This window comes from Salvelinus fontinalis, chromosome 19 (genome assembly GCF_029448725.1).
Source record: "Salvelinus fontinalis isolate EN_2023a chromosome 19, ASM2944872v1, whole genome shotgun sequence".
In the NCBI taxonomy this organism is placed as follows: domain Eukaryota; kingdom Metazoa; phylum Chordata; class Actinopteri; order Salmoniformes; family Salmonidae; genus Salvelinus; species Salvelinus fontinalis.
In genome coordinates, this window is record NC_074683.1 from 19041988 (window position 1) to 19060010 (window position 18023).

An 18023-nucleotide genomic window follows, 5' to 3' on the forward strand; every position below is an offset into this window, starting at 1 on the left:
TGCTGTTTGGGGTTTTAGGCTGGGTTTCTGTCCAGCACTTCGAGATATTAGCTGATGTACGAAGGGCTATATAAAATAAACTTGATTTGTACAGTATATGCTGTTACATTTGGATAATAAAGCATTTTGAAGATAAGCCACCTGCATTTGTTTACAAGTAAACATAGCCTTCAATACATACTGTAATAAACATGGGAAAGTGCCTAATTCCTTACATAAGGATGAGCAGACCATGTCCAGACTTTCTTGGTGACCTCAAGTTCCTTCAATAATGGCTGTACTAGAGAATGCGGGCACGCGGGAGACCGGGGTTCAATTCCCCGACGGGGAGTAAGGAGTAGGCTGTCCTTGTAAATAAGAATTTGTTCTTAACTGATTCCATATGTGTTATTTCATAGTTGCGATGTCTTCACTATTATAATGTAGAAAATAGTAAAAATAAAGAAAAATCCTGGAATGAGTAGGTGTGTCCAAACTTTTGATTGGTACTTGCTTAATTAATTGGATTAATATTATGGTGTTTCTATTACAAGAAAAATGAAAAACCCTCTGGGGTTGTTAGGACGGAACGGAAAATATGGTACTGTACAACGTTACGGTGGGTAGTACAGTACTGGGCTATTTAGCTAAAGAATCCCCATATTGTGCGGGCAGGCCAGGGCATACGGGAGACCGGGGTTCAATTCCCCGACGGAGAGGAAGGAGTAGGTTGTCCTTGTAAATACATGTTGTTCTTAACTGAATTGCCTAGTTAATTAAAGGTTACCCTAAGAGCATTACATTTCTTCACCCTAATTTTCTAATTCTAGTCTAACCAATACCCAAAAAGAGATTCAGTGAAAATAAAAATCTCATTGATTTATCAAGACCAGTCCCCATGCTCGTCTCAGAACAGCGCGAAACGGTGCTAAAATAGTTGTAGGCTATTGCTTAAAATCGTATTGCTTCTAACTTCAATATGCTCTTTAAATAAATAAGACCTAGCACATTACTGAACACGCTCCAACTCAGGCTTCATCCATGTTACAAAGTTGGATATTGATCTCGCACTTGTCGCTAACTCAATCTAAGCTAGTAACTGCGTGTAAGAACAGTTTTCCTGCAAATTCAGGCTATGAGAAAAAATATATTAGACGGGCCGTCTTCATTTCATTACGTGTATCATTAATACCGTCTTTCTGGTTATCAATTACCCTTTTTTCCCCCACTATTGATAAAATAATTGTATAAAGTCATACGAAGGTTTTAATGCACGTGAACTTTTAAATGCATCTTGACATTACAAAATTTGTAGTGTGACAGGTCTTTCATTATTACTATATTTAAACACAAAAGAACATCAACTATTCTCCAGATGAAGGGATGATAACACGGTCTTTGCGAGAGTGAGGGAATCTGATTTAATTGCTCCTCAACCCAGCGCCCAGAGACTTCTTTCAGGATAAAGTGGAGTTAACAGGTTAGAGCGGAAGTATTCGTTGCCATAGAAATTGGCCTGGCTAGAAAGTGAGCCACCTTTATGTCAACGGTTATCCCAAGTTGAACTCGGAGTTGACCAAAGTCAGGTCCTCAAACCCGCTATGTAGTATACCCCTCTGAACATCTTAAGCATTGGGATATTTATCGTTTATACATAGACAAAAACAGTTTTAACTCAGAACGGCACTAGCCGTCTTCATTAGCAGGTACATGCAGTTAAAAAAACTATTCTATTAGACCTGAATTGGGGAAACTACAGCGTTAAATGGTCCAAAACAGACCCCAAAGACAAGAGATGGAGACCAAACCTTCCCACGACACTATGAGATGCATTCACTTCATACAAGCTTAGAAATGTATTTAAATCATGAAATGCATTAGTTATTGCACTCACCTATGATTAACTCCCTATGAGTGGTTCCTTAAAGTATATGATCTGGTCTCGGTGGAGGTCCACTTGAGCAAACAAGCTAACTATTTCCGACTTTGTTGAACAAAATGTTTCAATGTTTTACATGCTGTACCTTTGAGCTCAGTCTAGAAGCTGTGGTCGCTGAACCAAAATCGCTCTATGAAATATGTGAAAAATGTGCCACCTCTTCTATACTGTCCCCCAATACCCAGCCGACAATGCTTTTCCTGGTTTTAAAGACACCCTACCCCTCCAGTTTCACTGGCCTGTCAGTGGGCCACTAATCCAGATTTAACAGCACTCTCTCGCTTTCAGCCCTGCAGTACAAGCTTTGGCTGGTGTGCGATTCTCAGTTCTACAGATCCATCATCAGTTGGGCCGACCCTTTCATCCACTGTTACTCTTCATTCACTAACTAGAAGTGCTGTTCAGATGACACCCTGCCACTTCTTGACCCCATCGGTCTCAATTAACGCTTTTTTTCTGCCTACGTCTATGTCCGTGCTTGCTCCATTGGTCTGGCCAAAAGATCTCGACCCAACCTTGGCAAACTCCCCTCACGGCAGATTTACTGAACCGTTGTTATGGTTAATGCCCGAGGCCTGTCGGAAAAGCACTTATTGTTAGAGTTAACCTTTGTGTCAGCGTTTCTCTTTCGAAGATGGTCACCTTCAAGGACCTGAGAGCTGAACAAATGCGTTTGCCATTTAAATCTCCAAAATATCATGCAGGAACGTGTGTACTTACAGTACCATACACATATGTCCCATTACCACAGGTATGACACATTTTATGATAAAAGCATTACGAAACAAAGGTGATACTGGAACCTCTTCTTCCAAGCTTTGACAGCTGAGCTCTCTTTGACCTCCGAGCAAAAGATACCTAGCAAAGGAAATGTGACAAGCTTTTCGGCTCAGCCTCTGTGAGGCACGTTGGAGTCAGCATTCTGGAAAAGTTGTGCTGAGAACCAGCGTGCTTAAAGTGTCTCACAGCAACATGACAATCAAGAACAGATTTTTCTGGCGATTTCATTACAGAAATTGTTTGGGATTTAAGAAGATTTCAAAGCAGAGATTGCAAATTAAGGTAAAACTTCATATCCGGGTCCGACCAAAGTATTTGATAAACGGTCAAGAACTAAAAGCGTCACTATTCATTTTTCAAGTGTAAATAAACACGTAAACAATTACCTTGCCTCGTTCAGTGCAAGACCACTCATCAGATGAGTTACAGTTACACAATCAGCTTAGGTACTGTACCTCCCCGCTTCCCGTCCCAACTAGCTTCAAACATACCGGCTCACCTTTCTATTTGGAGGGGTCCCCGGACGCCCTTTAAGGGCAGCCCGAAACCCCCTCCCCGCCAACCACCGCCCGGCCGTCCTGCTGCGGTCACGATGCAAACTTAGGGTGTTCCATACAGATGTCGCCAATGACGATGGCCTGCCATGCAGACGGGATCAATGAGGTTAAAAGTTCCCAGTTCAGAGGCTCGGGCGACGCTACGAAGACACCCTGATGATTTAGGTTAGCACTACTGTAGACATACAGCTAGCAATCCACTCTTCTGGCTTGAGTGTTTCCACAATTGAAGAGGATATCTCCGAAAGTTAACATCCAGACAGCAGTGGAAAGCATAGTAGTGTTGTCCAGACATAACATCGTTGGAGCAACAAAACAAACCACAGTCAACAAGAGGCTTCACTAAGGAGGACAGCCCGTTAAGCTACTTTGGGACTTGGGTTGAGGGTTTAAGCCACACACACACACATACACATTCGCACACATACCAAACACACCTCCTGACCAGACTAATCTGAACACTGACTGTTAATCCGGTGAGTATGACAGGAGGGGGTGTGCCTGCTCATGCACGTCTACCATAACACAGGGGTGGGTGCACTGTTTGCTTAATCACATGTTTTAAATGTGTGAGCATATGGCATGTGTCTCTCATTGCTGGCAAATTTCACATCTAAAAAAAAAATGGGACAAATGCTAAATATATTGAGAAACTCACATCGTACACTAAACAACTCAATGCCTATCACAGTGATCATTCTGTACATTAAGGCAATGACACATGGTTTCTTAGAGCAGGGTAGCAATGTCGGAGTAAGAGTGAGCAGTGACTGTGAAGCTTTCGGTAGGATTATTGTGGTCTAAGAATAGTGACCCAAGGAAAGGTTGAGGCTCCCTTAGGTAGGGATCAGAGGTGATAAACCACAGCATGACACATTCATCATGTAACACACACACACACACACACACGTAAAAATCTAGAGATTAGAGCCGCTATCGGCAGAGTCAAGCCAAATGGTGATTTAATGAACCTAAAAAGGTGCTTGAGTCTGCAGAACCAAGAGGGAGGCAAAGCTAGCAGGGAGCATGTAGCATAATGCTATGCTTTAGTCCATCGCAGGTAATACGTCACTCTGACATACATAACTTTAATGAACTGAAGATGACCCAATATTTCCTAATAGGAAATGTCCAATTCATGTATTGAATTTTGACTGAAATGGAATTTACCCCAGCCCTGCATGATGGAGTACTTACTGAGACTTATTTAGTTACAATCTCCTATGGTCCAATCAGAGCTATTACTTAATCTCACAGCTGGAAACTAACCTAGAGACACTACTAATACAAATCTCAGCCAATAAAAAAAAAACTATCCAAATACAAACAGCTGAACACAATGTAAACATCTATTGGACCAAAGCAACTTGCTTTATAGTTCCCGTTACATTAAGAAATAGTACACATTCACCGATGCGTCCTTGGTCCTGAACAAGAGCGTCGATTACCGATGCTATTTGGTGAGTTCAGCCATTGCAGGTACTGGTCAAGCTCAGGTGAGGGTTAAGTGCTTAAGACCTCCAGGTCAACTGGATTTTATCATGCTCTCTCTCACTGGGTCAAAGAGCATAAGCAGATCAATTTCCCACCAATTTGACCGCTTCTGCTACTGCACGTACAAAGGGTAAACCAAAATCAGGGTTGGCAACTAGTAAGCACCATGTGTTCCAGAATATACTAGATGTAAAGATTGTGTAACTTCAAGATCACTTTTTAAGATTACGGTTCCAAAAAGGCAAAACTGGAATCCTTAATTCCCCGGATCTCTAATGGCAATGTTCTTGCTTGTTGTTTATACTCACGATGTTCAGAGTGTATGCTAATTTGTTTGGTAGAAATCCCCAGCTGTGCACTCTCGTGCTGGGCTATAGTGATAACAGTACACCATTAACACTGGTGACCTCTGTTCCCACCGTGGCACAGGAGGAAAGGACCCTCAGCTTAATGAAACACTGTGTCCAGAGGAAATGCCTTCGTCTTTAATGACCAACCCTGGCCCCATGTGACCCTCCAGCTTCCCGAACCGTCTCCCTGGTCATGTGACGTGACTCATGGTGCCTAAAGCTTGGTGTAGTTTTGGGACCAAGTCTGTGTAAGGTACAGTATTGCACCTGGTCTGTTATGTCTGACATTTGGAAGTGTAGTTGTATTGAAGTTCTGTCGGTATGGATACTAAATTTTGCATGCATGTCTGTGTGCATGTGGTCTATGTGCTGTATAACGTAAGTGTGTGCATTATGTGTGTATTGGGAATATAGTGCCCTCTAGTTGTACCTCTTTCTGTTGTCTCTCCAGCTCCTTCATACGTATTTCCCGGGCCTCTGCCCTGGCCGCCCTCTTCGCTGCCAACCTGGCCTCTGCCTAAATTAGAGAGAAAGATAGGATGAAGAGAGAGCAAGGGAGAATGAGAGAGATTGTTAGTTTAGCATTAACACCAGCATATATAAATAGAGACGATGTGACCAGACATCCTTTTCCTAGATAGGGCTCCTGTTCCCTAAGGGCTGGGACAATTCATGTATAACGTGTAACCCGGCAGTTTTGGATGAAGACCATGATGAAAATAAAACAGTCCTAACCGGTTAATTCAAATAAATAAAAAAAACTGAAACGAACAGCTGACTGAAGACAGGACGGCGGGGCATTTGTGCAGTTGATTTAGTGTCTGCGGTAACAGACTTAACAACGTGATGAAACTTTGTTCCTCCTTGCTGAAATGTAGAACGTTCATTCAAATGATGTTAACTGATGGGGCTCATGCAATGGAATGTATTTTTTGTAATGTCAGTTGAGTTGAATCAACAAAATCACAGCACGGATTGATGGGTACACATCCTGCTTTTACTTCCTGCTCTGCTCCTATGGTTGACTCGCAATGGCTGCCTGTCCACCATTGACTTGAATGGGGACACCCGTTCTATTCATTCTATGTCTATGGTAGCACATTCAGTCAGGAGCAGATGAGGAGAAAATCGATTTGAACGATTATTACCGAGACCTCGGTCATTTAGCTGGCCAGTTACAGTCATCCCAAGACCATCACAGCCCTACATGCAACCCTTGATTAAAAAAAATCTATAAGCAGTACTCCACATTTAGATTGTGTATTCTTGTTTGTATATTTACGTGAACACATTACTTTGGGTGTGGCAATGCTTTATGTTTGCGTGTCTGTGTGTTTACGCAAGCAGTGTGTAGACTCGGCTTCACTTGAGTGAGAGCAAGGCTTTTTCCTTAAAAGGCTCTGTCTCAGAGGGTGGGTGAGTGAGAGAGAGCGAGAGAGTGAGTGTGTGCGCGTAAGAGAGAGTGAGTAAGCACTTCCTTCCTGCCCCTGAGGCTGTCAGAATGTGGCCGGGAACATGTTGCCTCTAGGCGGGGTCACTGTGCAAGCTAGACATGCACAGAATGCTGTAACCCCTCCTCCCTCGCCCTTCTGCGTTTCCCCAACTGCGGCCCATTTGCCCAAGTAACAGGAAAACTCCCATAAAAGCAACGGTCTGGTACACACAAAAACACACTCCCACATGCACTGAAACAGAAATATATTACTTCTTTTATATATACACATTTCAGTGTGTTTAAAAAGGTCCTCCTCATTCACATTATGTGACATACAGGCCAGAGTAAAAGAGAACTCTGTCGTTGACACATTCTAGACCAGTTTACACTCCACTGCCTTGGACTGTGAACTCCACACTACAGTTCTAGGCCCTGTTGAAATTAGTCCTGCCTTCCTCGAAGTAATCACTGATCTCACATGATTAGATAGAGGAAAGCAAGCCCTGCCTTCAACTATTCAACCGTGTGAGATCAGGGATCCCTTTAAAGGAACGGAGTAAGGAAGGAGGATACATTTTCGATTCCAATAGGGCCTTTTGTTTCTGTACCAGCATACACCACTGGCAGAGGACACAGAGTCCAATTGAGGAAAGGTGGATGACGCAGTAGTGGTTAGAGGAGTGTAAATGTCAGCTGGGGGGGGGGGGATTAAATAGGATTCTGGCAAGCCCATAAGCCTTATTCTGTGATTGGAAGCATCTGACAATCTGGAGGGCTACTGGTGTCGTCTTTGAAAATATCGGGACGTCTGGGACTGCTCAAACAGGTTTGATTTGAATCGGCACAAAATCTGCAATGCTTTGTAGTGTGAGATGTGCAACGCCAAGTTTTGAGATCGGTGGTTAGTAATAGATAAGAAGCCAGTGAGATGATGACGTTGTTTCGCGTCACCCAGAATGTGTGGACCCTCGAGCAGGAGAGATGACTACTACTAGTATGCGTTCGTACTTGCCTTTAACCAAAGGTAAAGTGTCAAATCGTTACAGCTTTGAAGTTCACAAGCAATGTTATTCAATTCAAAATGTTGGCTAGATATTTCAAGTGTGTCTGGCAATTGTGAATGTCTGAATGGTTATGAGGCTGCTGTGAGCCAGAGCTCGCAGCTACGTTACAAACTAATCACATCATTGTTTTCATGAGACAGTGTGGTAGGGAGAATACTTGACCCCGTCTGTGTCACTATTTTGGCAACACAAAAGAAAAACTACAGTGAAGACTGTTGTTTAATGTGAGAGGCTCAACGATGTTAGTATTTCCATATTTTTTTTAAACCCTTTTTCACTCCAATTTCGTGGTATCCAATTGTTAGTTACAGTCTTGTCCCATCACTGCAACTCCCGTACGGACTCGTTGCTTGCTTAACCCAAAAGCCAGCAGCACCAATGTGTCAGAGGAAACACCGGACAACTGGCGACCGTGCATGAGCCTGGCCCGCCACAGGAGTCGCTAGAGCACGATGGGACATGGACAACCCGGCCAGCCAAACCCTCCCCCAACCCGGACGACTAATGGGTCTCCCGGTCACGGCCGGCTGCACCTGCTCGGGATCGAACCCGGATCTGTAGTGACGCCTCAAGCACTGCAGTGCCTTAGACCGCTGCGCCACTCGGGAGGCCCTACGATGTTAGGATTTTAAAAGTTGTGTAGTGCCCACCCAGCTTAAGGCAAAAAGGATCTTGATCCAGGGGGGGGTTGAATGTCTCTGCTGTAACGAAGATGCTTGATGTTGACGTCTACCCACTTAGCTAGCAAGTTAGCAAACCAAATGCAAAGCTGCAGCCCTGAGCTGGATATAATTTGACACATCTTAGATGTATTATAGTCATACTTAACTTTTAAGCAGTGGCGTAGTTACTAGTCACTTTAAACAACACCACTAATAATGTTAACATATCTTACATTACTCATCTCATATGTATATATACAGTACCTTATACAATCTATTGCACCTTGCCGCTCGGCCATCGCTCATCTATATATTTTTATGTACATATTCTTATCCCATCCCTTTAGATGTGTAGTAGGTAGTTGTTGGGGAATTGTTAGATATTACTGGAATGTCGGAACTAGAAGCACAAGCATTTCACTACACGCATTAACATCTGCTAACCATGTGTATGTGACCAATACAAGTTTGATTTTGGGAAATGTTGATATTTTGTCAAATTTCCTTTCTAGTAATTTTTGTTTTTTACAGATACGATGAAAAAAGATGTGCATTTATCTACAAATGGTTATATGTACTATAAGTCCGGTCCTGGAGTGTCTTAAGGCGAAACGGAAATACACTGCTCAAAAAAATAAAGGGAACACTTAAACAACACAATGTAACTCCAAGTCAATCACACTTCTGTGAAATCAAACTGTCCACTTAGGAAGCAACACTGATTGACAATAAATTTCACATGCTGTTGTGCAAATGGAATAGACAAAAGGTGGAAATTATAGGCAATTAGCAAGACACCCCCAATAAAGGAGAGATTCTGCAGGTGGTGACCACAGACCACTTCTCAGTTCCTATGCTTCCTGGCTGATGTTTTGGTCACTTTTGAATGCTGGCGGTGCTCTCACTCAAGTGGTACCATGAGACGGAGTCTACAACCCACACAAGTGGCTCAGGTAGTGCAGCTCATCCAGGATGGCACATCAATGCGAGCTGTGGCAAGAAGGTTTGCTGTGTCTGTCAGCGTAGTGTCCAGAGCATGGAGGCGCTACCAGGAGACAGGCCAGTACATCAGGAGACGTGGAGGAGGCCGTAGGAGGGCAACAGCCCAGCAGCAGGACCGCTACCTCCGCCTTTGAGCAGGAGGAGCACTGCCAGAGCCCTGCAAAATGACCTCCAGCAGGCCACAAATGTATTTTACATTTGGTCATGGCCTACACACAATACTCCAAAGTCAGTGGAATTATATTTTTCTAAATTTGTACTAATTAAAAATGAAAAGCTGAAATGTATTTAGTAAGTATTCAACCCCTTTGTTATGGCAAAACTAAATTAGTTCAGGAGTAAACATTTGATTAAGTCACATAATAAGTTGCATGGACTCACTCTGTATGGAGTAAATGTTTAACATGATTTTTGGATGACTACTTAATCTCTGTACCAACACACAATTATCTGTAAGGTCGCTCAGTCGAGCAGTGAATTGCAAACACAGATTCAACCACAAAAGACCAGGGAGGTTTTCCAATGCCTCGCAAAGAAGGGGACCTATTGGTAAGAAAATCTTTGCTTGAGCCCAAGGGGCCAGAGTTCAGACAATGACTGACTATCACAGTGAGCATGGTGAAGTTATTAATTACACTTTGGATGGTGTGTCAATACACCCAGTCACTACAAAGATACAGGCATCCTTCCTAACTCAGTTGCCGGAGAGGAAGGAAACCACTCAGGGGTTTCAACACGAGGCCAACAGGGATTTTAAAACAGTTACAAAGTTTAATGGCTGTGACAGGAGAAAACTTAGGATGGATCAACATTGTACTTACTCCACAATACTAACCTAAATTACAGAGTGAAAAGCAGCAAGCCTGTACAGAATAAAAAATATTCCAAAAGATGCACCCTGTTTGCAATAAGATAATGTAAAACTGCAAAAGATTTGGCCCAAAAAATACTATAAATTAACTTTATGTCCTGAATACAAAGTGTTTTTGGGGCAAACACAACACTGAGTACCACTTCATATTTTCAAGCATGGTGGTGGCTGTATTATGTTTTGGGTATGATGATCTACAAGGACTAGGGAGACTATTAGGATAAACGAAACAGAATAAAGCTAAGCACAGGAAAAATTCAAGGATAACCTGGTTCAGTCTGCTTTCCAAACACACCTTTCAGCAGAGCAATAGCCTAAAACAAGGCCAAATACGTTAACCGATTCAGGAAACTAGGTGTATGTCGCAAGTCACGACTTCACAGGAGTCGTTTGAACGTAAACATATTATTGGGCAGAAATGCCTTCTCGAACATGTTAACTTTTGTGTGCCTTAGTAACAAACTTGTATGCCATCTGTAAATATGAATACAATTGTTAAATGACGAGCCTTGTTGGTTAAGCCACAGATAAAGTTAGCAACCTTCCCACTAGCCATGATTGGCTGAGATAATGAGAGGGCTGGACATACCGAGAGAGGAGAGAGGATTGGTCTGCCATATTCAAGGCTTCTGTCTATTTGAGCTGGTCAGTCTGTGTTGGTAATCATGTCGAACTCTGTTTAAAAAAAAATATATTGTGTAGTGGAGCTGCATAAGTGTTGCTCTCCACTTTCTGGAGGATCAAGTTTTGAAATCAGTGGAATTAGACTACGATCGCTAAAGAGATGGAGGAAACACCTGTCTCCAGATTACATCTTCAAACTAAGGGCAACCGTGGTATGGCATTCCTGACAGGGAGACACGTCCATCACGCATGATGATGTATACAGGTAAGATTGTCGAGTGTTAGCTAGCTACTTTTTCAGATATTACGCGTTTCTACTTTTGACAGAAAGTGGTTTCATGTCAAGCTAAAGTGTACTGTTAGCTGGCTAGCTAATGTTAGCTGGCTGTCTCCCTAGCAGAGGTTATTATGGTTTCCCCAGAGCTGTTTGCTTTTCTAGTTAGAGTCAAATGTTAGGCACTGTTGCCACTTTGTTCATTGTTGTTTAACTAGCTAAATTTAGGTGGCTGGCTCGTTAGCTAACGTTACGTGACGTGTGTGATTTTAAACATTGTTTACCTAGCTAGGTTCATTGTTTACCTAGCTAGCTATACGTCTTAAACTAAAGTGTACTGTTAGCTAATGAGCCAGCCAGCTAGCTAACGTTACGTGTGTACAGCGTTCGTTGAATATGGCCGGTGTCAGTAAACGTCAGCAAAAAAGCATAATGAAATTGTTGCCAGCAGAGCTGGTTAGGCTGTTTTCATGTTATCCAGAGGTAAACAAATCATTGGCCAGAGCGTCAAGTACGCGCTCCGAGAGCGAAACGAGATGGGTGGGGCTAAAGCTTAAGAGGGTGTACGATGATGAATGGGTGTAGACAAAGAAGGACTCTTCACTAGACACCCAAACATTCAAAGACGATTTTCTCAAAAGTGAGTTTACAAGTTGATCAACTTTCAAAGCAGAATTACTTTCCCCATTGTTCCTCAAATGCAGTGTATGATATACCATTTTGCAGCTCAGAGTCTCTACTTTCATCCAATGTAAAAACCATTTCACATTTTAAATAATCCCCCTACGTAAGACCGAATCCAGGTGGTGAGTCACATATACACTGTAGTTGCTTACCAAGATGACATTGAATGTTCTTGAGTGGCCGAGTTACCGTTTTGACTTCAAATTGCCTTAAATGGCTGTCTAGCAATGATCAACAACCATCTTGACAGAGCTTAAAGAATTTCTAAAATAAATGTGCAAATACTGTATAATCCAGGTGTGCAAAGCTCTTAGAGAGATTTACCCAGAAAGACTCACAGCTGTGATCACCAAAGGTCATTCTAACATGTATCGACTCAGGTGGTTGAATACTAATTTAAATCATGTTATTTTTCACAAATGTTAGAGGGGTGTGAATACTTTCTGAAGGCACTGTATATAATTATGGATATTTTTATATGGTCATAGCTGCACTCCTGGTAGATAGTACTAATTTGCCATGTTGTACTTCTTATTAGTGAACCTTGTTAACCATTTTCAACTGATTTGTATGGATCAAATACCCGCGCCGGTCATATGCATGGTCTTTCTCCTATCCTTTTCCCATATGGGCAACATTAGGAAAAACATTTTTAATAATAAAAAAAACACTTCATGCAACATGGCATGTAGAAACTGTTAAAAGATGTACTATGTAGAAATAGTTCCGCCATTGCCTGGTTGCTAAATTTAGAATAGTTTGCCTAATTTCAGTTTGAGACAAAACATGCAAGTATAGTGTAGAGAATCACTGTATCATCTTAACCGCTGTGAAATATATTTTCCACAAACAAAAATATTGTATTTTAAGCTGGTGTACAAAATCGAAAGACGCAAAGACGAAACTTAGGAACGGGAAGCATAGACATAGCGCTCACAGAACACATCTAACGCTTCTTAGACTTGCTTTCAATGGGAACAAGATCTATAACTCATATTTCTATGTGAATTGGTTGGGTCGCCCAAAAAGTTACATATTACAGCTTGAATTAATGTTTGCAAAACAAAATGGCCATTACAGGCTAGAACACTTTAGAATGCAAGATGATACCAGTTCCAGCTTTGTGGGCTAATGTTCCTTGCTAGCTTACAGCTGAAGCTAAAATCAATTTACTACCCTATCATATTGTTTCTGATCCAACGGAAACTATTGCTGATTTTAAAGCTGATTGTCACCAAACGCTTTATTCATTCACTTAGTCTCACCCGCCTCATGTCTCTCCCAGTCAAGATAATCCTTTGCTCGAGCCCAAGTGACCAGGGTTCTGGTCTAGAAGCACAACTTCAAATGCTCCTACAGTTTGGCTTCGTACTGCAGTTTAACTTGTTTGGGATAGGGGGCAGCATTTTCACTTTTGGATGAATAGCGTGCCCAGAGTAAACTGCCTCCTACTCAGTCCCAGATGCCAATATATGCATATTATTATTAGTATTGGATAGAAAACACTCTGAAGTTTCTAAAACTGTTTGAATGATGTCTGAGTATAAACAGAACTCATATGGCAGGCAACAACCTGAGAAAAAATCCAAACAGGAAGTGGGAAATCTGAGGTTTGTAGTTTTTGAACTCACCCCTATCGAATACACAGTGGGATATGGGTTATGTTGCACTTCCTAAGGCTTCCACTGGATGTCAACAGTCTTTAGAACGTTGTTTCAGGCTCCTCGTGTGAAGGGGGGCTGGATGGGAGCTGTTTGAGTAAGGGGTCTGCCTACAGCCTCGTTCTCAGTCACGCGCTTTCACTTGAGAGTTAGCTCTCGTTCCATTGCTTCTCTACAGACAATGGAATTCTCCGGTTGGAACATTATTGAACTTTTATGATAAAAACATCCTAAAGATTGATTCTTTACTTAGTTTGACAAGTTTCTACGACCTGTAATATAACTTTTTGAACGTTTCGTCCGAATGGACCAGATCGCGATTTTGGATTTGTTTACCAAACGCCCTAACAAAAGAAGCTATTGGACATAAATGGACATAAATTATGGACATTATCGAACAAAACAAGCATTTATTGTGGAACTGCGATTCCTGGGAGTGCATTCTGATGACGATCAAAGGTAAGTGAATATTTATTATGCTATTTATGAATAATGTTGACTACCCAACATGGCGAATATTTCTCTGGCTGGTTTGGGCTCTGAGCGCCGTTCTCAGATTATGCTTTTTCCGTTAATTTTTTAAAATCCGACACAGCGGTTGCATTAAGGAGAAGTGTATCTAAAGTTCCATGCATAACACTTTAATTTTCATCAACATTTATAATGAGTATCTCTGAATTCATGTGGCTCTCTGCAAAATCATACCATGTTTTTGAACTACTGAACATAACACCAATGTAAAATTAGATTTTTGGATATAAATATGCACTTTATCGAACAAAACATACATGTATTGTGTAACATGAAGTCTTATGAGTGTCATCTGATGAAGATCAAAGGTTAGTGATTCATTTTATCTCTATTTGTGCTTTTTGTGACTCCTCTCTTGGGCGGGAAAAATGGCTGGGTTTTTCTGTGACTTGGTGGTGACCTAATAATCATTTGTGGAGATTTCGCTGTAAAGCATTTTTGAAATCAGACACTGGCTGGATTAACAAGAATTGTATCTTTAAAATGGTGCCTAATAATTGTATGTTTGAGACATTTGATTTATGAGATTTCTGTTGATTTGTATTTGGCGCATTGCTATTTCATTGCTGAGGGGTTCCGTTAGCGAAACGTGGTGCCGCTAGCGGAACCCCTGTCCTAGACAGGTTAACTGATGTCCGGCCCAGAACAATGTCTATCTGCAGACTACTGTTACTACATGCCGCGCCCGCTACAATTGAGGCTGCTGGTGTGGTCTCTGGCCCACACCCCAGCACAGTAGGTGACGATAATGCAGCGACGTTGGATGCCAACTGTCAAAGAACCCCAATTGGTGTCCTCTAAGAGTGGTGTCCTCTAAGAGTTAAGAGTGGTGTGATTTGATGAACAATAAGAGAAATTGTTTTACATAACTTCGTAAAATTGACTAGTCACGCCCCCAAGTGAGGTCAGAGTGTGTGTCAGCCTGAAGGAACTGCCCCTTTCGAACAAACTGCATAAATGAGGTAATAAATTAACATACCAGACTAGAAAAGCTAAAGTGGTTTGAACTTTTAAATCTCAACACGAGGAGAAACTCACTTCCCGGACAATCACTGGTACGGCTGATTCGCTGACCTAAGTAAAGGGTCTTCAAAAGCTAATTTAAGTGGGTCCAGTCTACTACTCTGCTCAACCCATCGTATTAGGCTACTCTCATCACCCGAATGGGAACCATCGACACAGCTGGCTAGCCTATCTTCAAAGCAGCATCTACAAGAGCTAATGGAAGGAAAATAAACTGTAGTTCTGTTCAGGATTACATGACAAGTCACCGGACAACTACAGAGAAGACTTGTTGGAACCCTTTTGGACAATCAGAGCCATACAAGCGTGCCGCCAAAAGGCCCGATTCTCTTTCCATGGAGGCCCTGTCCGCAGAGAGAGATACACGGCGAACCCAAGCATTTCACGTAAATACAGTCATGATTTTACTCAGAGGGCGGAGGTTCGTGTGCAAGGTATAAGATTACTGCAAGTGAGAGTAGTTTCTTTAAGTACCAATGTTAAGTGTCTCTGTCCCTCTCTCCATCTCTTTTGTAACAAGCAGCCATGTTGTGTCATTCCGTTAGGGACCTGTTTTTAACGTATTAAGTGTATATGTTTATTCTGTGTTACCATTAAATAGCGGGTAAATACATTAAACCAATTTGTGTAGTACTGAATCATACGGCTCTGGTTTTGCAGGTGCATGGAGGTTACGACTGTTCAGAATGGTGATATGATACAAGGTTATGATTAATATGATTAAGTTGACTGTTTATATATGTGATAGGTAGACCTTTTAGGGTTGAATTCGAGAGATGGTAACTCTTTAAAGAACCGCTCTCGTGGTGCCCCAGGTCCTGATGAGTTAATTGTTACATGATTAATAAAAAAAATGGTAACAATTAAACATTGTTATTCATCTGATTAACTGTCTTCAGATTAATGTTAGTCAAGTCACGACACAGCATACACAAGAAATAACTAATATTGATAACCATCTAGATGTCACTTTGATACAAAGCCTACACACAGTCTACTACTCAATGGGGAGGGCATGAACGGCAACACCGGGACATAGTGCCTTCCGCTCCCGCTTGACAAGCACTACTGTGTCAGGCAATGGCGTGGGAAGTACTTACCTAGTAGCCAATATCAGGGTGACAGTCACAGTAATCACACGCATACAATGTATAAAGTAACAGTATACCATCAAACTTTTAATAAACAATCGTCAATTTTATAACTGAAAAAGCTACATTTGTGTAAAACAGTGAAATATGACTAAGTCCAAACTCTCACAGTACGGTAACTACATGTAGGTAGTTGCGTGGTAAGAAAGAGAGTTTTTTTAAGTGCTCAATCAAAACTGTAACCTATAGCAGAGCACTTGACACGCCCACTCCTTTACACACACCCATTACTTTTCTTTCGACCCACCTCCGGTCACCATATTAGGATGCAGCTAACCCCCTTCTCAGATATTAAAATGTTATATTCATCCAATGTCTGCCGCGATGTGATACCGCTGCTCTCTGCGGGCACTGATTGCTAGTTTACATGCGATGTTGGTCCGTATAAACCGAATGCAACCTGGATATATATGGTCCGTGAATCAGCGTATGTGAACGCGAGTAGATTACCTGAAACGACGGTTTGTCATCTTGGACGCAGTCTCCAGTTCTTATTATACCTTAGTGCTTGAGCCGCCAACGGACTGTGGGTGAATGACATCATGGGTTTTAAAGAGACGGCGCACACTTTTTATAAAAGAAGCGTGCTCCTTCTATGCAAATGTTGTTGACCAGTACAATAACATAAGTCCCAAAAGGAAGAGAAACAGATTGGTTGTCATCTGTAGCCCCATGAAATCAGCCAGAACAAGCTCAACAATGCATGCACAAACTCCCATTGAATATGCATTCACCTGTATTGTGAATAGGCCTAGGCAACATCTTGATTTACCCAGTTTATCAATAGACTAGAGATTTACCATTCAAATAAAGTTTTACCGTTGCTTTTTATCAATCTACATAAAAACAAAGTCAAATTGATTGTATATTTGATTATTTAACGCATACATTTAAAAATCTCAAAAAGGTAATGATATTGAAGTCCAAAGATCTGTCTGGATCAAGTGCCATTCTGTGACTTTGGCTAATACACTTCATTTTTTTTTTTTACGTGGTATCGTTTTTGTATCGAGTATCGTGATGATATCAAGTACTTTAGTACTAAACTTTGTATCGAAGTAAAAATTCTGGTATTGTGACAACACTACCAGGCACACACCGATCCAACAAAACCTGCTTCAAATAGCAGGTATGATAACAAAGTCTCTTACCTGCTGCTACTAAATACAAAACACCACATCTAACTGGGCCAGGGAAGAGCAACAGAGAGAGAAATAATGTCTTTCTCCTCCTCCGGCTGCTCCCCTTCTGCGCAGCTATTTTTAATGACCTACATGGACCCGAGTTCCATCAAAAACGCTCCAATTCAGTTTGCTTTCATTAGAGTGACTGTCCTCTGGAGACGCAGAGTTAGTTCACTGCATCAAAAAATGGGTGATGTTGACACACCTCTGTGCCATTCCACAAAGTGCTGCAGGAACCATAACCTCGCCTGTCACTCAACTGTCTACTTTTGGCGTGAGATCCAAAGCGCACGCAAAAAGGGATTGTCGACGGGTTCAAGGAAGCATGGAGAACATCTAAGATGGGCTGCGCATAAACTTGAGATGGGACCTGGAAGAAAAAAAACATGGTCAAGTAGGTGGGCAAAGTGATGTACGGTATCCAGTAGGGCGGGATCCAGATTTTCACACCATTCATATAACCGGCAGTGCACACAAGGGGCGCTTTCTTTCCAAACGTAAAAAACACTAAAGCATTTAGAGAGCAGGGATCCTGATCCAGGAGGGGATTGCTCTCTACTGTAAACAAGAAACTTGATCTTGCATGCTAGCCACTTTAATTGTTGGTACGGTATTGAAAATCTTAACGTCGGTATTTCCAAATACCCCGTATATGGTATATACAGTATACCACCCAAGCCCAGTATGTACTGCATACCAGGGTACTTTAAAATACAGACAGAATCATTTTCAATAACGTAACGACCCCAAAAAGTTTA

At 41.8% G+C, this 18023-nt stretch overlaps 1 protein-coding gene across 7 annotated transcripts in view; it reads right to left on the reverse strand.

The window, feature by feature from the left end:
• Positions 1-18023, reverse strand: part of LOC129816461 (leucine-rich repeat flightless-interacting protein 2-like) — an 81058-nt gene that overhangs the window by 42719 nt on the left and 20316 nt on the right. For all 7 annotated transcript variants that reach the window (XM_055870985.1, XM_055870978.1, XM_055870984.1 and 4 more), the window contains exon 2: positions 5530-5616. In XM_055870985.1, the coding sequence (XP_055726960.1) occupies positions 5530-5616 (87 nt within the window). The remainder of the gene's footprint in view (positions 1-5529; positions 5617-18023) is intronic.